At 36.0% G+C, this 22,561-nt stretch overlaps 1 protein-coding gene across 11 annotated transcripts in view; it reads right to left on the reverse strand.

Moving 5' to 3' along the window:
• Positions 1-7,414: 7,414 nt before the first annotated feature.
• LOC129747707 (unconventional myosin-XVIIIa) overlaps positions 7,415-22,561 on the reverse strand; it is a 268,397-nt gene continuing 253,250 nt past the window's right edge. For 7 of the 11 annotated variants that reach the window (XM_055742031.1, XM_055742032.1, XM_055742030.1 and 4 more), the window contains 7 exons: positions 22,309-22,491; positions 22,146-22,241; positions 21,681-21,866; positions 20,390-21,543; positions 20,174-20,329; positions 18,578-19,731; positions 18,093-18,278 (listed from right to left, as the gene is read on the reverse strand). In XM_055742031.1, the coding sequence (XP_055598006.1) occupies positions 18,238-18,278; positions 18,578-19,731; positions 20,174-20,329; positions 20,390-21,543; positions 21,681-21,866; positions 22,146-22,241; positions 22,309-22,491 (2,970 nt within the window). In that variant the 3' untranslated portion in view covers positions 18,093-18,237. Of the gene's footprint in view, positions 8,966-15,495; positions 15,869-18,092; positions 18,279-18,577; positions 19,732-20,173; positions 20,330-20,389; positions 21,544-21,680; positions 21,867-22,145; positions 22,242-22,308; positions 22,492-22,561 lie in introns of those variants that run through there. The other 4 variants (XM_055742029.1, XM_055742033.1, XM_055742034.1 and 1 more) reach the window with 4 other exon arrangements.

A 22,561-nucleotide genomic window follows, 5' to 3' on the forward strand; every position in this document is an offset into this window, starting at 1 on the left:
AGGTTAAGTCCCTGTGTTTGGGATCACAAAAATGTGATTAAAAAAATGAAATATAGACATGCTTTACACAGTTTTTATATCGGGAGCTAAGCACTGGACACCAAAATCCTTTCCCATTGAACAAAAAGTATGAGAAAATGGCACAAATGTTGTAGAAATAATCAAAGAGCTCAGTATGGCCAGCCCAGGCTGTAAAATGATGCAAATATGATACTTTTACCGTATTCGTTTTCTACATTCGCCCAGTTTTGAGGTTTACCATACTAGAACGAACATAATTCGTCGTAAGTGTTTTGCTACCTCGATCGCTCACACACGAATCTTCAGTGTTCCACCGTCCATTTTAAATCAAATCTGGGGAGTTACGGATGCAAAACTTAGCGCATAAACTTCTAAAAATGACAGTAAAATGTGCACAACTTGTTGTGACCTGGTGCAAAACTGGGTATAAACGAATACGTTATTAGATTTTTGGATATAACATGAAGTCAGTTAAGCTGCAACAATCTACCGCCCCTTCTTTCATAACAGTCCCATTATACAAATATAAGCAAGCGAGACAATCAGCTTTTTCTGTTTTGGAATACATTTTTAAATTGTGACCACCACTTTCAGCATAGACGAAAATCGTTTCTAGGTTGTCATAATAAATCGTTAGGCCTGAAATTTTCGAAATTGGGTTATTGGTAAGGTCGAGAGCACCATTTTTATTCATTATGGGACTGTATTATGGGACCATATTTGAAACCTTTTTCGAATCTACTAGCATAACAGTCCCATACTAAGACTTAAATTTGATAATTTTTGAACTTCTAAATGCAATTGTCAGAAAAAGAAACATACTTTTGCAAAAAAAATATCATGAATTCAACATTGCAAGTTGAATCTTTTTACGATTTTTTATTGCATCCGATAGTTTTTCGCTCAGGAAGCCATTCCTTATAAAGTCAGACCTGCCTTCGAAAACTAGTGTGCATCATTCGACATCAAGTGAGTTAAAAAAATGTTTAAATGATTCAAAGCAATAAACCAAAGACTATTTCGCCGAAAGAAGCATTGAAAAGCAACCAAATCCATGGTATTTCACATATGGGACTGTTATTCAGGTATATTTCATATAGAACAGCCACGAATTGATTTTTTTTTCGAAATTTCTAGACAAAACCTCTTTTTTTAGTCTTTTATGTTGAAGCCATATGTTGACCTAAAATGACGAAAATTCATATGGGACTGTTATGCGAGTAAGGGCAGTCTGAAAAGGACGAAAAAACAGTGTTTTTACCAGCTTTGATAAGTTCTTTTGTTTCCATGTTGTTAGAAGTGCTTGCTATCTCCATATGTGAGTGCAGTTGTTCGACCATTGTTTGTTTTCGATGCAAAAAAAGAGATTTATTGTCATTATTTCTTTCATAACTCTTCAAGGTGTTAATGGCCCACTTTGGTGTCTTCAGATGAAAGTTGCATCATAAATCGAGCTATACAATGGTATTTTTTGCAAAATATTCGGTGGTGCAGACGGTACTTTTAGACGCCATTTAAAGTTTATTTACAACTTTTCATGTTGAAGGTCATTATTTAATTTTTTTCAACTATTCTATTTGGAAAGCTGATAAAATTTCAATGCATTTTGATGTGCTATTTTATAATTTCCGTTGAGAAACAACAGAGTTATGTAGCTTTGAAAGATGGTTATTTTTTATTGACAAAAAAATCTAACCGAAGCTAACTCAAAAAATAAAAATGTTAGAAATCTGAAAAAATACATGTGTTTTTAAGTCGCAAAAATGAACCAAATTTTCAATTTTGGGGAAAATCTGAATACCCCCGGCGCAAACCCGTCAGATAATAAATAAAAATCCCCTAATGTCTCATGTCCACGAGTTTGGCATATGGCGAAACATTTTTAACCATAACTTTGGCGCAAAAAGGATAGATATTCAAACTGCTTCGAAGGGCGAGGATGGTCAAAAAAGCTGTTCGAAAATGGTTATTAAAAATCTTTTTCATCGTTTTTTCGAATTTCTATAGCTTATTTTTTCAACTCCAAAAATACACCATGTAAAGCTAATCAAGAGCTGGAAGTGCTCATAATACAGAATATTAGGAATACACTCAAAAAATTGTACCGATTCACGCTATTGATCGGTTTTCAAAATTCTATCTCCATAAAGTACAATGTGCGATAAATTCCAATATTCGAATCTTTTTCTTTCAATTAGAAATTAATGTAAACTCGAGCCGGGTTAATCAGCCTACCTTCTTCAAGCAGTGAAAGACAAAATTGGAAAAGATGAGGAAGCTCCCATGTAAGTTTAAGATAAAGAGCTTTTCAAAGAAGAGACCATATTTTATAAGAGAGTTTTTTTGCGTACGGATATTTGGCATAACTCAAAAAAAGTTGTTACAAATGTTTTTATGGAAGTTCGTAACTTCCCACTTTGGGAAAAGGTGGAAAATCCATAATTTTTTACATTATTTAAGGATTATGAAGCTTTTAAAACAGAGTACAAATTTCAAATCATGATAAACAAATTTAGAGATCAAGTTTCAGTAAATAATATATACCATCCTTAAATTGCAATTCGGAACTCCAGCTGCAGCTCTCATTCCAAAGTTGTTGAATCTTAACTATGATGGTTTGACTTAAAAAAATGCTTACAAAAATCCAAATTTGAATGAATTTTTACAAATTACATTTATTTTTGGAAGGTGTAGCAAAGCACACCGGGTCAGCTTGTATAAATATAAACAGCAAAACAATTTTTTTCCAGCCAATGCTTCTCACAACAGCTAGCTAACTGACTTCACTGATTTCAGCATTTTCATGACTGAGATTTTTACAAGATCACGGTCACGAATTTGAAAATGAAGTGACTTTTGATCGTTAATCAGTCAAAGATTGCTTTGTTGAAAATCAGAGGAAATTAAGTTCGGAGTAAAATGTGTACTGTGATTGAAAAATTATTTCACATTCATGCTAGTATGTCAACAGTTTTTAACACTGGACGTGGACATCCGAGGAGGGGGTAGGGGTTTGTCAAATGTCCACTAGACTGCCCCAAATTTGTATGAGAAATTTTAAGTTTGTGAAATGTTATGCGCTGCAGGCATAAATTAATCGTAGGCCTAGCTAGTACAAAGTCTCATGCCAAATTTGGACCAGATCGGATCACGGGAAAAAGTCGCTTAACGAGCCTAAAGTTTGTATGGGATTTCGGGACATTTTGTTGGGGAGGAACGTGAAAATTCAGTTTTTCATGAATAACTGACCGATCTCATAGGGTAACGGACCTATTTTGGACCGCTTTGGGAAGTGGCGATGCTATTTCTTGAAATAAAAATGTATATATAAAATTTTTTCACTACTTTATCTATTCATTTCGTAGATCAAGGCTTTTTCTACCGAAACACAACAAATCGTCGTTTGTTGCAATGCAACATGATTTAAGCCTAAAAACTCGTTTATTCGATAGGTCGGTATTTTGGACCACCCTTGAACGAAATAAGTTTCTTACTTAGTTAACCATTTCTTTTTACTCTCGTAGTGAAGTTTTGTTCACTTTTATTCTTGCGTTAGGCAGCTTCTTCAACTTTTCTTCAACCATTTTCTAAACTTATTTGTTGGATATTTAGTACTTCATAGAACCATCTGATTTTTTTTGTATAACTATGCTGTAAAACAAAAATTGGTGATCTTCGAGGAAGAGTGACCCTATCGGGTTAAACTCCTATCAACAAAAGAAAAAAAAAATGTGATAGGAAGAAGTTACCTACCAACTGAAAAATTCCTCGTTTATACAGTTCAATTCAAAATGTTTAGAAAATTCCGAAAGTACACTGCAATCTAGACGAAATTTCACTTCAGGATCTAATTTTCAAACGCTAATTAAATTATTAACCCTTTTCTTCTCACGACGTTTGTCACGTTTTAAAAATATGTAGATATATTAATTTACAACTAGAGTTCCAGAACAAAAGATGCATAATTTTAGTCTACTTTAATGATCCAGTTGATAAATTTGGGGTTTGAGGTGGATCATATGGGAAGGCTTAAGAGATTAAAAGTACATTTTTTCCTAGATTTAAGACATTTGTAAACGCGAATGGAAGTGTTTTCATTTCGGGTTTGAATCGAAGAAAAGTTACAGTAAAATGGCACTCTCCTCGATTATTTTCAACTCCTGTCATTTTTTCTAACCTTCTTTTATCCATTTATGATCTTAAAAACTAAAAATGTTTTTACTCAAAGAAAATGACATTCACCGATAAGGCTGTAATAATTCAATAGGTTTAACTATTATGAAGTTTCACTGACTTACACTGGAAAAACCTAAATTTATCCTCAATTCAAACTCATTGGTTCAACACAGAAAATCATTTAAACATAATGTTTTTTTTTCTCAAAATTAGCAGCATTTTTACCAAAGTTTATATAAGACTAGATAAAATAACTCGTTTAGTTCGTAGCATTTAAGGTTGCCAGAATATTTTTCAAATCTATCCAGACCGGGCGAATCTGGGCAATTTTATCTTAAAACTTGGCAAAATCCGGGCATCTTATTTCTAAATTTTCAACCCAAAATGGCCAAAATCCGGACAAATTTGGTCAAAACCACAGAATTATTCAATAATAAAAAAAATAAAAAAAAAATTCACTTGAAAATAACTTTTACAACGAAACACATCAGCAGATTTTAAATCGTATGTTTGGCTTCCGCAAAACTGTTCATGATCTGTTAGAATAAACTTGCTAAAAAAATCAGTTTTGGACGCAAAAATTTAAAAATATAATAAACAATTTTAGTTTTTTTTTATTCAATTTTGGAAATAAAGTAAGTAAATGTATGTATGTTTGTAGGTATGTATGTATGTAGTTAAACCCACCAGTGGCTGATAGGTCTTTCGACCCGAGTCGGTATGGGAAGTCTCGATCGCACGTTCAAATATTGTCCATGCTTAACTCACCAACAATATTTGCAGTGCAACCAGGGGGGACGTTACCACTGGTTTGGGATAGGTTTGACTCACCAAACTCTCTTCCAACTGTTCGAAACAAATTAAGAATCATGAAAAGGAACCATAGTATCCTTCTCATGATTCCATATTGGCCGAGATACTCCGGCTGGCTTGAACCCACAATCCATTGTATATCAGTCTTTCGTTTGCTTGGTGACCTATCCAATCCCCCACGTATCCCCTTGAATTGAGTTAAGCTATTTTAAATATATCAATATAATACATTGTAAATATCTTACCTTTTTACCATATAAATAAAAATACATTTTAAACATCTTACCTATTTACCATTTGAAAAGGATACTTATCTTCAAACCGTAAAAGGCATCGGGAATATTTAAAAGGTTTGACTGGTCGCAGCCAAGGTTGCTGATCTTCGCTCAGAATGGTTTTTCACCCCGATCCTAGTCACCAACGAGTTTACTCCTTAACATAGAAAGTCTGTTTTCTTTAGAAACGACGCTTTTCAGCATCGAACGACGCAAACATAGTTTGTTTTTCTTCCCCTCTTTAGTGATCCGTTATTTTCTGAGTTACTATCGGTAACCATCAAACAATCATCATTCGCTTTAAATAAAAACATTGCGCGTAGACGGCGTCGAATTCTTCGACATCTACTCGACTCGCTGACGATTAGCTTCGTCGCGAACGCATCATGAAGGAAAATGAGTTAATTCTTGGAACGCAAGAGATGCCCAAAAACCAAATTTATGCCAAAATTGCCTTATTTTCCTCTCAAGATGTGTTAATTATTTTATTAAATATCGGTCTTAGTCTTTATCCCAGGAATTGATCCCTAGTAGCATTCTTCCTTAAAGGTCTGATTCTGGACATGAATCAACAGCATCGTCATCAACTCGCGCCGAATCAACTCTCAAACGAATTCATTCAGTAGCAAAGCGAATGATTGCTGGAGTAACCAATGACTAAAAATCGGAAAGAGAAATTCAACAAGGAACGCTAGGCAACACAAACAGAACGAAAATTCATAGTACATGGTTCACTAAGACGGCGTTCCTATGTTGTATGTTTTGATTCGTTCGCGATTCAATGCTTAACAGCGTCGTTACTGTGGTTGCGTCGTAACGATTGGAAATTTTGAAGCAAACGAAGCGATTATCAGTAACCCTGGTCGCAGCATGCCGAAAATACTATAGCGATCGCCCAAACATGATTTTTTTTTCCTACACCAGCATGTTCACCAGTTTATTTTGAAAATAACATCAAAATAGTACAGCAATTTTAATGTTTATGCCTCCAACTTGATGTCTTCATTAAGTAGCATCCAAGAATTTGGACTAACAAACACATTTCACTAAATGTGCAAAAATGCAACCATAACCCTTCGTTTCATTCATCCCTTTCTGAGAAGCAGGATACGAATTTCAACAAGGTGAACATGGAGTAACTTATCCATAAGCCTTGCCCATGGATCTGATATCCGTGACCCGAAACACTCTCAGCACTTTAAGTTCACAAAAGAACAATGGTATTCACTTAAATCACTTTACTTTGAAATATAAGATTTAAATTTTTCAGAGCAAAATTCGGAGCAAACAAAAACACGTGCTCTTCGTTTGACAGCCGCCTACTCTTTTTTCACTTTGGAAATAAAGTAAGTAAATCTTTACGAAATCCAGGCTTTTTTCTACAAAACAAGACAACCGGGTCGGACCGAGCTTTTCCTACATTTTGTGTCGAATATCCGACCAAGTGCGGGTAAGACCGGAAAAACTGGCAAGCTTATCTTAGCACTATCATAACAATTGAGTTCAGTTAAGCGTTCTTTGAGCACGTTCTAGCGATGTTAATGTTTTCCTATTGAAGAAAATATTCTCTTCCAAATGATGCTGGCTCAAGCTTTTTCTCGAGAATCCTAGCAAAATTCCTTGAATGTAAAAATTAAGGAAAGCGCGAAAAAAGCTATCTTCAATCAACAACGAATGAATGGACGAGTTAGATTAAATAAATTTGATAGATGTTCAATAACGACTATTTAAAAATGTGAACAATTTCTTCAAATTTCGTATTTTAAATTATACTGAAGTAGAACATATTCGACTGAAGTGTTCGCAGTTTACAAAGATAAAAGTTTTCTTGAGAATTCAATTTTTAAAATAAATTTCTTTTATTCATATTTTATTACTTTCCATGAACTATTTTATCTAAAGGAACATAAACCTACATATGTATGGGAATAATTTTAAAAACTAAGATTTTAAGAGTTTTACAAATATCCCACTTTTTTCTGAAAGTATCTTGTAAGCTTAGACTACAGCTAGTTCCATACAATAAGAAAAGAAACTTTCAATTAATTTCAAAGGCGTTGTGATTTTATTTATTTCCAAGGCGTTGTAATATTTCACTAATTCGAATTACTCGTTCATTAGACCTCGGCTCAATTTTCAATAGCTTTTATTATAACAGTTAATTCGATAAATAAATGTTTAATTACAAATAATTTGTTTCACATATAAATTAGACGATATGGATCATAGGGTACAATATACAATGTGGGGTTTTGTTTTGTTCGACGTTGATCTATATAAGGTGTATTTTTGTTTTCAATGATTATTATTTCAATTTTCTTACTCAATAATTAAGTCATCAACTGGTGTAATAATTTGCAATCTAGAAACTCGTTAAAAATAAAAATTAATGGTCGGTTTAGGTTAAACTAAAACAGAGGTTTAAAAAAATACGCTAAAAACAAGGGATTTTCTCAGAGGTCAGGTCAGGTTAGCAATATCGATTCGAATTTCGTTTCCGATTGTGTTTGTTTTTTTTTTATTTTGTTGAAATTTTTCTTTTTTTAAGGCATTCAGTACAAAAGCACAAGTATTCGTTTAAATGAAAGTTTGTAATATTTGCACTAATTAAACAAAACAATATAATAAAATAACCAACAGAAGTACGTTTGCTCTGTTACAAACTTAAAGATAAGTGAATAATTTAACACTGTATAAAAACGTTCGAATGCGCCTTTTTCCTGTTTCTAATGTTCGGTGATTCAACGTTTCAATGAAATGATGGGAAATTTCAATGGCGGGAGTGTGTGTGTGAGTGCTATCTGCCCCTAACGATTTTATTTTGTACCTATCTCTCCTAAGTATTCATATATCTCGCTTGATGTTCCATCGATTTGAATGAAGATATTCAAACACTTTCCAATCGTTTGACCTTACAGGGAGCGGAAAGTTAAAACATTTACAAAATTTAAAACAGTTTTTCACCTAAGCTAACAGAGTTTAAAATTTGCTACAGAAAGTGTTTATGCAGACACATAGGTAGTGTAGAAGTGTTGATTATAGTTTTGATGAAATTTGTATTCATTTTGAGTTCCAAAGACTTTAAAGCTATGTACTGGGGAGTAAGTAAAGTTGCTTCAATTATATAATGGCGTGATTATCTTGTCTGTATATTGAGAACATATTGGTGTAATATTATATTAGATAAGGTTTGGTTATACGCACAAAAATCGTTGATCGTGGAGGAGTTGTGATTAGTTTTCCGAATATGCATATGGTTGTTTCAAACCTACGAATATGTTGTTGTATTTGAAAACTATTTGTGGTTCAATTGGTAAAGATATGTGTCTATCATTTGTCCCTTCACATTAAAAAGTGACGGTAAAGTTTTGTTGTTTTTTTTCTCTTTTCCTAATGAATTGGAATAATATTACTTATCAACACGTACGCATGTTGGGCTTCAACTAAATTAACCAGACTTTTGCAATGTCTCTTATCGTGTACCGACGACGGGTTGGAAAAAAACGAAAGTTACGCAAAGGACGACGATTCGCAGTTGCTCTCTTCGCCCCCGCCATTGGTCATTCGGCTGGTGCCAGATCGACTTCCGCTGCGTTCCTTCGTCGGTGATCGGGATGATCCCCCAGAGTTGTTCGGTGACGACGATGAAGTGGTCAAGGTGATTCTAGAATGGAATGAAGCTAAACGTTACGTTCGCGTTAAAGGACACGGGCAACTGGATTAGTAGACAATATCATTTTGGTAACCGTTGTGTTATAATCACTCATACGCTACAACTAACACTGGGGAAGGGGGAGCTAAAAACGGGATTAAACAAAATAAAACATTTACTAGAAAGTTGAAGCGTTCGGTTTAGGTGGTCAGCCAAACTGAAAATAATCATCGATAACCATTCAGTGTTATATTTTTATCACAAGAAATTTCAAATTTTAAGCAACGAAGTAGATTCAAGTTTAATATACTGAAAGGTTTTGTTCCCACATTCGATGAAATTATGAGAAGGATAATTTGAGAACGATTCAAAAGGTTGATTATATTGATTTGAATGTTTTCCCTTTTAAGACATAGATATTCGAAATCCATAAAAGAATGTAAAATAAAAATAAAAAACTCGAAAAAAGTTTCTTAACAGAAAGTTTGAATAAAAACTGTGAAAAGGACCCAAGATTTCAAACGACGAAGGTAATTCAAAAATTGATAGGTACCTACTGTGCCTTATTCTGCGCAGTCCGAAATTTTGCGCATTTTTATATTGAAACACAAATATATCTCCCGTGAGCTTTCATTACGTCGTATGAAACAAAATGTAAACAAACAGTTTTATAACAAAAAAATTACAAAAGCTGACATAAACTGGTCGCAACTTTTTGTTTGTAGTTAGTAGTAGACAACATATTCTTTATGTGAAAAACAAATTTTAAAGTTGTTTTTATAACTATTGCAGCAGTTTTATGTGAATTCTCAAGATGTTTCATTCGACGTAATGAAAGCTCACGCGAGATATTATGATTTGATGAATGAAATATCCATAAAAAACGGCCGCACAAAAATGAACTATTAGAAAAACTCATTTTGAGTTTTTTGTTTGGTTTTGCAAATAAGGTGAATAAATCCTGGCAAAACCGGGCTTTTTCAATGAAATACGCGCAACCGGACCATTTCCAAATTTAGTATTGAATATTTGGGCAATAATCCGGCAAGCATAGACTAGATGCTCTACAGAAGCCACCGTTTGCCATTAAATCGGTAATGAAGATTGGATCTAAATATCTCGGCTCAACGAGAAAAGGAATCCAAAATATCGAAAGATCGAATCAAAAATAAACCGATCTAATCGGTTTTTCCTTTGTATATGTTTTGGCGACGGAAAAAGTTTTCTTGTGTTCCCGTGTAAATACAAAATCTAATCGTTCAGTCCCAACTGTGCAGACTTTTCCGACGGCCCCTTTCGAGGTTGGTACAGATTTTTGTCAAAACAGTACAGATGAAAAAGATTTTTTTGCTCGAAAGAACAGATTTGTAATTGGCAAGGTTAAGTCCAGGCGCGGTCCTATGCGGGGTGGGGGGTGATCAACCCCCCTCCCCTCCCCAAGCGGCAAGAAACCGTTACAAAATACTCGTAAATGCTCGAATTTCTATAAAAACGTTTAACTTCCCCTAGTAGATGTGCTTTTGAATTTTCAAAAATTTTCCACTCCGTGGGGGTGTTTAATCAACGAAAAAGTTTGTTTTTCACTTAAAGGCTCAAGATTGAAGAAAAGTCGGTCTACCAAACTCAAGCAGCTGTAACTTGCAATTTTAGGGACCGAATTATACCAATCATATTCTGTTGAATTACTTAGAGTGTTCACTTTGAATTTGCTAACCATTTATCTACTTAACATTTGAGCAAGTTAATGAAATGTAGGGACATTTTTTTTAATTGTCACTAATATCTCTCAAATGCCTAAATTTACATGAGCAAATTGTGATAAATTTTGTATTTGTTTCAAAATCTGAGCCTTATTCTTCATTTTATTTTGAATATTAATGGAATGACATATTTGAAAAAGACAAATAGAGGAGTGAATATTATTGTAACACTGAAATACTTGAAAATTTTTTCTTCTGAAGCCATACATTGATTGCATTTACCATGCAGTTTCTTTTTTTATTCGGTCAGTTATAAGAAAACAATACATATGTAAAGAATCATAAGATTGGCAATTTCCTTTAACTTTCAGAAATTACTATCATGTTTCATGGATTAACAGATCTTGGTCATTCTAAGAAGTGAAAAAATACCTTTGTTCTTGAAGTGTGTAGGCGCTTAAGAAACGTGTGACTTCAATTGACAGTCTTTGGTACCTTATAATCTTTCTGTTTGACACCAATATTTCACAAAATAAATTCAATCGTAATATACAACATGTTTAGGCCGCATGAAATCCATTTTCAAGAAAGATTGGGTAACAGAAAGTTTCTCATTAGGATTTTTTTTGTAGTTCAAAATATCTTAAAAACCGAAGGAATCGGACAAAATATTATAATAAAACTTTACTTCAAAAATAAAAAGCTAAGACGAATCTGTAATTCAAGTATGTATAATTTAGAATTTCCAATTCTGTATTTTTTCCTTTGTTTACAGTTGGTTTATTGACAATTTTAAATCTTTACAAATTGATGTCTAACACATTCCAAAATCCAATGCAGTACTATTCTCACTTGCATTATAATAAGATTGCAAGATAACATTTGACTTGTTGAATCCCAGGAAAGATTCTCTTGCACGAATTCATCTCTCCCTCGATTTCACATCATTCAAATATGAATTATCAAACTAATCTATATTAAGAATTTCCAAAAAACATTAAATGCAATTTAATTTAAATTATTTTGAAATCTATCACATCAAGCATTCATATAATGGATGACCGTAAAATGATTCAAGTACAGACCAAACAGAAATTAAAAAAGAAAATTTAAAATTTTAATAGTTTAAGTTTAAGTTTTAAAAACCTTTTAAAGATTTCTATATTCAAGTTATTGTGTTAATAAAACACAAGAGATTCCAGAGCAACAATAAGTCAAAAGAAGAAATTGTGGGCAGTGTTTGTAATTTTTGCGTTCGCTATGAGTTTTTAGAGCCAAAAAGGAATAAAAATTATTTATGAAAGCTGTTTCAATATGAAGGAATTGGTGTTTTGAGAAAGAGATTTAAATTCATCCTTAAAATTCAAAATCTGCATTCACAATTATAACACAAGGAAACAAAATTCACATTTTCTGAGGTGCAAAGAATTTTAAAACTGACTTATTCAGGGGTACTGAAGGCAAATTTGTATTTTTTCTATCTACTCTGTTTTTTCGGTAGAACTTTTGAAAATACAAGGTTAAAATTCATTGAAAAAATTTGTGCACTTTTTAGCAAAAGTGTACAGTATCAAAAAGATTTGGAAAAAAAAGTTCTAACTTCATGATCAATTTTTCTGAAGACTGTGAGTAATTTACCGTGACTTCCGGGACGACAAAATTATAAAATTAAAAAAAATTTTAATATTTTTTTTAAATCGATGTTTATTTTACGAACAAAATCTGTATCATTTTTTTCGGGAATTTGCCAGTTAGTGGCATTCTTCCCTGAATTATCATTGATCGATTAAACTCTAAACTAATTAGTTTTCTGACAAAAAATCGAGTTAAGGACGCAAAAATTTTCCAAAATCAGTTTGCAAATGATTTATTTTTTCCCTTGTGGATTAATACTTTCCCGTTATCAGTCGATTATTTTTTCGGCAACAAGGCAATCCATCAAGCTAACATTTGAAAGAGCTTTTTGTGACTTTTGATGGATTGCCTTGTTGCCGAAAAAATAATCGACTGATAACGGGAAAGTATTAATCCACAAGGGAAAAAATAAATCAAGTCAAAAGTTTTGACTTATACTGCTGGATTTCAAGATCTACACCAATTAAATCGCCGAAACTGCTTTCAGCTCATCCGCATAATAATTTTGAAATTCTGAGTCCAATCCAGCTTAAGGTTTCATACTCTACATCTGAAAATTTGGCTATTTCAATTGTAATTGATAAATACTCTTCACTAAATTAACCCTTCATGGCTTCTCTTTATAATTGCTTTATAATTGTTGCTATTTTATTTGTTTCAGTACAGTTAAGATTGAAAATTTTGTATTATAGCCGGAAATTCAATAGCAAATTAATTAAAATGAAGTTCCAGAAACTTCATACTGCAGTATCTGATTTTGATCATCTTATTTTCAACTAAATTTATATTTAGAGTGTTGATTTTTATTTTAAGAATTTGAAAAATCAAAACCAGAATTTTGAACGAGGGTTGTGTTTCCAAATTGAAAATAATATTACGAAATTTCCAAATCACTATTCAGTAAATTACTCCAATGAAAATTTTGATCACCGTTAATCAGCTTGAAATTCATAGCAATAATTAACTAAAATTTATCTAAAACTATACTTTTTGTTTGGCCTAGCACTAAGAAGAAGAAGCTCAACAACGTGTCTTTAATTTTCATTCGTAAAATGACATTTTAAACAAAAAATTCTTTAAAGATCTTTGAATGGGACAATTTCAAACTACTAGATATACAAATTATGACAATTTTCTTTTTATTAACATTTTTTGCAGTGATTTTATAAATATGCTGGTTGTTCAATAAATATTGAAAAAGTTTGTTAAAAGATTTCATTATTCATCTCTTATTTCATATTTTTCTAAATACTTCTGATTTTGCTGTACGGAAGCAGTTCCGGCGGGCCACAGAATCGCATTAGCTGAGGGAACTACGCGCTGCTTCTCTCGGCAAATTCGCTGACTGACTGACTGACTGACTGACAGTGAGCCGGAATGTAGCGGCTGAAGGGGTTCTGTGGCCCACCAGAACTACTTCCGTACAAGAAGTTCTCATAATAAGCTTCCGTAACGAATATTTGAACACATGGTGGCTGAGCCTTAAGAAGGTTATTAAAATGTGCAATCATTGGAAAAAATCGGACAACATTAGCTGCAGGAAAAAGTGTCTGCAAGCGAATGTATGAAAAGGTGAAGGAAAGTGTCACAATAAAGTGCTATAAATTCAATGATCCATGGCTTGAATTGGCCCCTTTTCACAATTTGTAATGTAAAGTGTTTAAGATCGCTCCTGATGGCATGGATCGATAGCATCAGAATTTCTTTGTTGGAATTAATAAACTGCACTCATTCTCAAAACATTACAACTATTTTAGTGGACTATACTGAACTTAATTACATATTTGGACTTTCGACACAAAATGGTTCCTTTGCGCCTCCGACTTGGCCGCTCTGGCCACACGGGCCGCTGACTATGTTACTGTCTCCGAGTCTCCGATTATGGTAGGCTGGGAAAAGAGACCTAGCCTTGGACTGGCTGGACCCTTCTGAAAATCTTCTTCGGGGCCGTGGAAAAACCGATAATTTTGGCGCGCATCACGGCCGGTAATGTGCGCTGAATCGCATGTTGTTACTGGGCCTTTTTTACTCTACAGTGCGGCCCATGATAATTTGTTCGTTCCAGAACAACTTTATTCGGCGAGAAACATGGTGTTTAACACCATTTGATTAAATTACATGATTCTCTTATCAGCACAGATGAATTATCAGTATGAAACGGTACATTAATTCAGTTTTTTCAGCGCGCAAATTTAGGAATAAATAGATAATAGTGCACAGAATAAGCAAAAAAAAACCATTCTAATCGAAGGTCAGCAACTTTGTTCAAAATTTTTTTTGCAATTAATTATGTTTGGGACCATTTTTGTGAAAATATTATTAACCTTTCTAGTGGAAAAATTGCAATTTCCACCCCCAAAATTTTGCCAGGTCTAAGATATAAATTCCCGCATTTGCCCGGAAAAAAATCTGGAGAGCTTAGTATTAACTCATCTGGGTTCCGAAAAATGACTAGTCCCAGGTTGCTACTTCCGGAATTTTTTTTTAGAAATAACACCAGATCTCGTCACGTGTGTAAAGCATAGTTAAAAGTTAAAATTTCCATTTTTAGATTCCCCCCTAAATTAAGTCCGAATGAGCTAAAATTTTGCAGAGGTCAGTTTTTGGGCCAATCAACAAAACATACAGTTTTTGAAATTCGATGATGACACCTATTGCCACCCAATTGTTTAGCATCAACAATCAACATTCATTATTGAAGATTCACTATTATTAGAGCCATATTTCAGCGTTTGAGTTACCTAGATAGCATTGAATATCAACTGTTCATAAATTTGAAAATTAAAAATTTCCATCTTGTAATACACATCAGACTTCAGAATGTTAAAACATCATAATCAATAAAAGTCTACCTCGCATTTTTTACAGCAGAGCCAGCAAGAAAACCCAAAAAAAACTGTTTTGAAAAGGCAAGAATGCGCCTATTTACAAACTGGCGTTTAATTTTTTTAACAACAATATTACTTACAGATAACTTTGTCAACCTTGAAATCGTTCGACGTCGAAAACATTAAACTGACTAGAATCTTAATGAAAAAAAACTTAAACCTAGACAAAAATAAACAAAAATCAAAAACATAAAAAAACAGTTTTAAATTAGTCCATTCAATACAATAAAAAAAAACAACGAAACTCATTCAAAAACAATGCCATAATGTTATAAAACAGTTCTTCCTAGATGTATCGATCACCTACAGCGATACTTTCTAACAAAAATCACTACCAAACACACGTTTCACGGGTGCTGCCACCAGTAGTAGAACGCTCGCTGTGGAGATTTGTGGTCCTGCGGTTGTGGTGATGCCACTGCTGGTGGTTTCTGTTCTACGGGGAGGGGCGGTGTTTTGGAAAAGCGAACTCTATTGACGTCATGACGTTTTTCGCCGTTCGATGGAGGAGTTGACGAAGGTTTGGATCTTGAACGGGATGACCGTTGACGGACAACGGCGGCAGCCGGTACGACACGGCGTCGGGATTGGATCGTTATGTTGGAGAAGGAAGGTGGACGGTTGTTGGTGGGAAGCATCCATGTCGGTGCGGGAGATCCAAGGCAGACAATTGTAGGGGGTAGGGACATGGTGGTAGACTTTTTTTTTCTGTTTCCGATTGATTTGCAAATAATGTAATTAAGAAGGATTCGAATGAACTTATGCTGTTATGAACGGTGACAGTTTTCAGAATGTATTGGAAATTTAAAAATTAGTTAGCAATTGGAAAGATTAAATTGGCTCGACTTGATTTTTAAAATCAATTAGCTGGAAAAGGGGATCACTCGAAGCGAAGTCTAAAAATGCTCGTCAAAGTGCTTGCCTTTCATTTGCGCCAGTTTGATCATTTCTTTTTCGATGTGCTGCTTGCGGTATTAACAGTTTGTTGAAGATTACGGCGGTTGGTAGTTTTTGACTGATCCTTTGGCGGCTCTTTCAGTTTTTTGTCAAGTAATAAATTTGGGTTCGATTTGTTCGCTCCTTTGGTGATTAAATTTTTATTCCTTTGTCCAGATTTGAGATTATGCTCGTTGGGCTTGTTGGTTTCCACAGTTTGCCCGTTGACTGGCAGAGACAATTCCTTGGAACAGATTTTCGAGGCTGATTTGCTTTGTTGAATATTTGCAGATGTTTTTGAAGAAGTTCGAGCCAGGCTCGAATGTCTCGATCTCGGCTGTTGTGGTTGTTTTCCAGTTCGATTGTTAGCTTTGTTTGCATACTCGCTCTTGATCGCTTTCCACGGTTCAATCGAACTCTCGTTTGAAGTACCAGATAATCGTGAGACTTTTGGGGGTGATCGTGCCTTCTTTAAACTTTCAGCATAGGAAAGTTGTTTTTGAGGAACCGATTGGGAATCACAGGAAACCTGTGCCGCACCAGATTCAATCACAGCTGTTTCTCGGGGATGTTGGGGGTGATGATCGATCACATCAACTGACACTGCAGAAGCAGCAACAGCAGAGTGCATTATTGGAATAACAACAGAATAAGAGGAACGATCATTGAGCAAAGCCTGCGTATCTACATCTACTAAAGCGCGATCACTTACTTGGTTTGTGATGGGATCTTCAGGGGGGTTTGGTTGGGATGATAGGGAAGGAGAAATTTCAACTACCTTCTTCGAATCAGATGATTTCTGTTTTGCTGTGCGAGCTGCTGCGGCAACAGGGTGATCTCCTTTGGCCAGATCCGAGTAGATTGTGTTATTATTGGTGACAGTTGCTAAGGAATCCGTCAGTGATGGTCGTCTTGAGTTGGGATTGGACTTGGACCCGACGTCTTTAGTGCTGTCCGGTTTAGATTGTCGCTTTAGCGAGGCATGATTGGTTTTGAGCTTGGGTTTGGTCAACACGTTAGTGCATCTAACTTCTGATACCACACGTTTCTCGTCGTTATTATTGTTGTTCTCATCGAATTTTTCTTGAGTTATTTCTGGTGTTGTTTCAATATTTTGACCTTCCAATGAAGTTTCTTTTTTTATGTTCGTAGAAATCTCGCTTAATGTTGTAACCGGTTTTTCTAATAAAACCTGTTGTTCAACCATATCCACATCGTTGGAAACCAATCGATCAACAATCATTTCATTGGTACAACTTGTTATCGGTTCTAATTTTGAATCGTCTGTTGTTGGCTCATCACATCGACATTGTAATTCCGAAGACACGCATACACTCTGCACGACTGTTTCGGTTACAACACCCATCTCGGGAACGACGTTGCTGATCTCGGGTAAAGGCACTGCTGCACTACGAACACGTTTTTCTGAACTATGCTGTTCCATATCTCTCATCAGGTAATCCACGATTCGGTCGACATTTTCACACTTGCACTCCAGTTCACTAGGACAAATGTCGTTGGAGCAGGTTGATAATCGCCGTTCAGGTTTGTCTGGTGGATTGCATGTGATCAACGTATCCACATCTACATCAGTCAAAACTGCTTTTTCTGGTGTTTGTAAGGAGTTTGACGGATTGCAAAGCTCTTCTTTGTCTCCACTGTCGATTGAATTAGTCACAGCTGTTCTGTGTTGATCGCTGTTTTCTGTACTTACTATTGTGTTTTCAGGAATTTGATGTTCACATGTTTGTGGAACATATGATTTGACAATATTCTCATCTTTTCCACAGTCAATCGAATCGTTCTTTGAATCCATTGCATCCGCCATTGTCGAACTTTCTTGGCCAATTTCAACTTCTTTGGCGTCTTTCGAAGTGAAATTTGTTTCAGTGGAAGCTGCATTATATGTGTTTTCAAAAGAAACTGCTGTTGTATTTTCCACACCTTCAATGTGATCACTTCTCTTTGTCGAACTCGAATCCTCTTCCACCCGCTGTTCTGTGATCTTCTCTACAACTAACTGACTATCAATTGGTATGGATTGATTTTGGAAAACACAGTTTTCTGCTTTTCCTACATTAACATCTTCGATCGTTGATTCTAATTTGCTGTCAACGGGAGAGTCCATTTCGGAGCGGGGATCAGTGTTTCCAGAAGTTGTTCCAGGAGAATCTGTTTCGGACTGAAAGATTGAAGCCGTATTGGTTAAAGCGTCCGTCTCCATTGAAATTACACAATTCGGTTTCATGCTATCCGTCACAGGCTCGTCCTTAGTCAAATCTACACTATTAGTTGTCGAAGTAGCTTCGTTCGAATCACTTAAAGCACGATCGCTACCCAAACGATCGTTTGTTACAGCCAAAACATTTTCGCATTGGTGGTTATTAGCACATTCAGCAAGCAAATTTGGCGACATATTATGACGTTCGTCAGCAACATTGACACTTGTAGCAGCGATCAAAAGAGCATCATTCGGTTCACCTTGGTTTATCGAAAACAGAGGTTTCGAACTACTGGTTGAAGGCAGAATTTCCGCATGTTCCGGGACTTTTGCCGATGACACCAAGTCTGTAAGTGAATGGTTTTCCTTCCGTTCGTTTACTGGCGCTGCGGATCCTTCCGATCTTTTCAAAGAAGATGATCTCAAAATCGTTGATTTATGATCGTTACCCTTGCTGATAAAAGCTGCCGTTAAAGTTTTCTTCATTTCGCTAATTTCGCTGATTAGCTGATTCTTATCAACAGTATCCGTCGAAGGACCCGATTCGTCTTGAAGTTTGCGCTTAAGTTGCTGAATTTTTTCCTTGATCGATCGAATGCCATCAACGTTAAGTTGAGAATCAATATGATCCAATTTACTGATCCCTTCGGCCAGTTTATCACTGGATGTTGAACCCAGTTCTGGTTTTGTTTCTTTTTTGAGCGACTCGTTAAAATCATTTGGTAAACGATCTGTTAACGGAGGGGTGTTTGGTTTTTTAATCATTTCAGTCATGTCAATAATTCCATTTGTTTTATCTGGTTTAGGAGAAGACAAAGTTGGAGGGGGTGGGAATTCATATTTTTGGCGGCTTACAAGCTCATTAGCCTCCTCCTTCAGGGTACGGTTTATGTTGCGAATCTTCTCCTTGATCGATTTCAAAGCATCTAAATCGAACCGAGAGTCGTCAGCCTGCACGTGAGCGGCTATCGCGGTAGAAGCGTTGCCTATTTCTCGTACGATTGATGATTCCGAAAGCTTTTCACCTAACCACTTATCGTTGTTGTTTTCATCAGTAAATGCATTTTTCTGCGACACATCTAACTTATCATCCATTTCAGATGGACAGCGCGCTAGGTTATCGCTATTGTCTTTGTTAGCTGAAGTATTGAATACTTTTCTTATTGCTCCGGTATATTTAGGAGGAGGATCAGTTTTGTTCAGTTCCTGATCATCGTCTTCTCCTATGGCATTCTTTATCGATTCAAGTACGGTATCAATCTGAGCGTCAGATTCTTCGTGGAAAGCATCTGATAATAGATTCTTTTTACTGTCGAGCGAAGATCGTAACGTCGATTCATCCTCTTCTTCCTCTTTAATTGTGAATGGAAGACGTCTTCTCGTTATTCGTCCTATCTTAAATTTGGACCTGATTCTACAGAAACAACAACACATTACGGAGAAAATTATGAAGAAATATGTGTCATTATTTTTCCAGTATTTACAACATTACATTGCTTATCCATTACTCATCTTGCTCAAAGCATGAATTTATTAGCTTGCCTTAAGCCAAATGGGACGTAACCTTTATTTGTTTGAGTATTAGAGTAAATTTATTTTGAACTTAAAAGGAAATCAAATAATATCTAACAACAAATGATACCATTTAAGTTTAGAATTCGTTAGCTTATGAATTATTATTCTAAATCCAATCCAGTAGAATATGATAAAATGCGTGATAAGAGATGTGCTGAATGCATGCGTGACAAAGAAAATCGTTTGATTGTGCAGTGAAAAAATTGCTCTAAATTTCGATAATCAGTATATATGGTTTTTTTAAATAGAGAACAGGCAAATAAGATTCATATAAGACATACCTCGGAGTGTTTTCTTTCTCTTCCCTGATGCAAAGTGTTGTGCCACTGCCATTAGTTCCGTTCGTCTCACCAGATCTGCCTCGAATTGAAGACAGCACACTTGGGCTACGGTAGCTGGTTTCGCTAACAGAATCAATTGAGCTGTCGCTATTTTCGCTGGAAAAAATAAAGGGCACATGTTGGATAGAAATTGGCAAAGACGCATGTACCAATTACCTGTCCGAATGATATGAATCTCCCTCTTCCATTGCTTGCTGTAAATCTGCGATCCTTTGAAGCGCAAGTCTCAAATCTGCACGTGCAGATGCAGCTTCTGCTTCAACCGTCTCGTATCGTTTCTCCAAATCTTTTCGTTTGGCTAAACTTTCTTGCTCTTTGTTGACTACCAGGTGCAATTCCTCTCGAAGCTCCCGGATTGTTTTCTGAGCTTTCTTGAGTGCTTCTTGCGCGAGCATTTCTTTAGTACGGATTTGGCTGATTTCACTTTGGGCTTTCTCCAGTGAATCTTTGTGCCGGTTGAGCTGAATTTCCATCCTAGCTCTAGTGGCCTGTTCGAATTCCAAGCGGGATTCTAATTCTTTGGTACGTAGTTCAAGCCGCTTGAACTGTATGCTCGAAGACGAATCGCCGATATTTTCGACACTTTCCAGACGCGTCGTTAGATCGGTGATTTGTTCCTTCAAGGATTTCTTCTCCGATTCCAGTTCGGAGATTTTAAATTCGTAGTCCGCTATGATAGCCTGTTCGGAGCTCAACTGTTTGACTGTAGTGCTGTATTTTTTCATCAGCTCGGCCATCTCTTCTTCGTTTTCGTCTATCTGTGCCTGAAGTTCTGTTCGATCTCGCAGGGCACATTGGGCCTTATCTTCAGCATCAAACCGTGCACGTTGAGCTTCCTCCAGCATCAACTGGACATCTTGTAGCTCGCCTTCCGCAACCTGTCGAGCCTTGACGGCTGTCGACCGGGCGGATTCGGCATCTTCCAGCTGATTTCTTAGCTGTCGTATCAAAGCCTTTCCGGCAGAATCCGTTTTAGCTCGCTCCAGTTGGCTTTGTGCATCACGTAACAGTGCCTTATACTTGCGGAGGTCACGCTTTAGTTTCTGAGAGGCCGCTTCCTCAGCTGCTCGTTCGGCTCGGTCTTGTTCTTCTAAACTGCTCAGTCGCCTTTCCAGATCATGTTTCTCACGCAAAAGAGACGTTCGTTCTTCGTGTTCCTGCTCTAGTTGGCATTCTAGAGACTTAATTTTCTTATACGAACTACCGCGAACTTCTTCCAGCTCATCATCACGCTGTTGTGCTTCTTTCCGAGCATCTTTGCGCATGGTCTCTAAAGACATTTCCAGTCGCAATTTTGCTTGTTCAAGGAGCTGCAAAAATGGTAACAAATTTTATTTTCTAAACTTGAAATTTATAAAAATATTTTTATTTAATAGAACTGAAAATATGAGTTTATAAAGTAAATCTGTTGAGCAGATTTCTATATGTTTTAGTCGTTGAACCTTACCTGTATTTGTCCTGCCATTTCATCCAGTTCCTCTTCCTGCTCCTTGCAGCGCCGGTCGAGATCCATCTTCTGTCGCTTGAGCTGGGCAATTTCTTCTTCGGTACCTCCGCCGAAAGTCATCTCTTCTAGTTCTCTTTGCAAAGCGGTGTATTTTTCCTCCTTCAGTTCTAGCTCCAGTCGAACGTCCTGTCGATATGAAAGCGATAAACTAGTTTCAGAATGTGTCTCCACAAGCTAGCCTGATTGACTGAGTCAAAAGTTTAGTCACTCTACATTCTAATTTTGTTTAAACAAACCACAAAGATAAGACGTCAGAGTAAGCATAAGCAATTTTTAGATATCATAATCGTGTACGCCCATTATCTATGTCGGAGGCAAAGCTCACTAAAACTAAGACCTAACAACGTCTTTTTCTCTTTGATGGGTTTTCGTAACAATTTTTACGGTGCGTTCGGGTTGACTTACCGATAGCGTTTGCTCCAGCGTGAACTTTTCAGCGATAAGTACATCTTTTTCACGTGTTAAACGCTCTTTGGATTGTTTCTCCTGGCGTGCGGAGTCCTAAAAAGTGAGAGAAAATCAACCGATTATGGAACGCATATTTTTTGGGTTGCCTCAATCAACTAACCTGTAACGATTGGCATTCGGAATCGAACTTGCGCTGGCGTTTCTCGAGCAGATTATTGCGACTGTTCTGCTCTTCTAACAGCATGCGTAAGTCGTTCATTTCATTGGTCATCTTTTGGGCTTTCCGTTTCCACTGACCAACGACTTGGCGCTGTTCTTCCACTTCCTCGTATGCATCGGCCAGCTGCAACAATTGCAGAAAACAGGCAATCATTCAATGAAACCCAAAACAACACATTTTAAAGACTTTTTCA

This window comes from Uranotaenia lowii, chromosome 2 (genome assembly GCF_029784155.1).
Source record: "Uranotaenia lowii strain MFRU-FL chromosome 2, ASM2978415v1, whole genome shotgun sequence".
NCBI lineage: Eukaryota > Metazoa > Arthropoda > Insecta > Diptera > Culicidae > Uranotaenia > Uranotaenia lowii.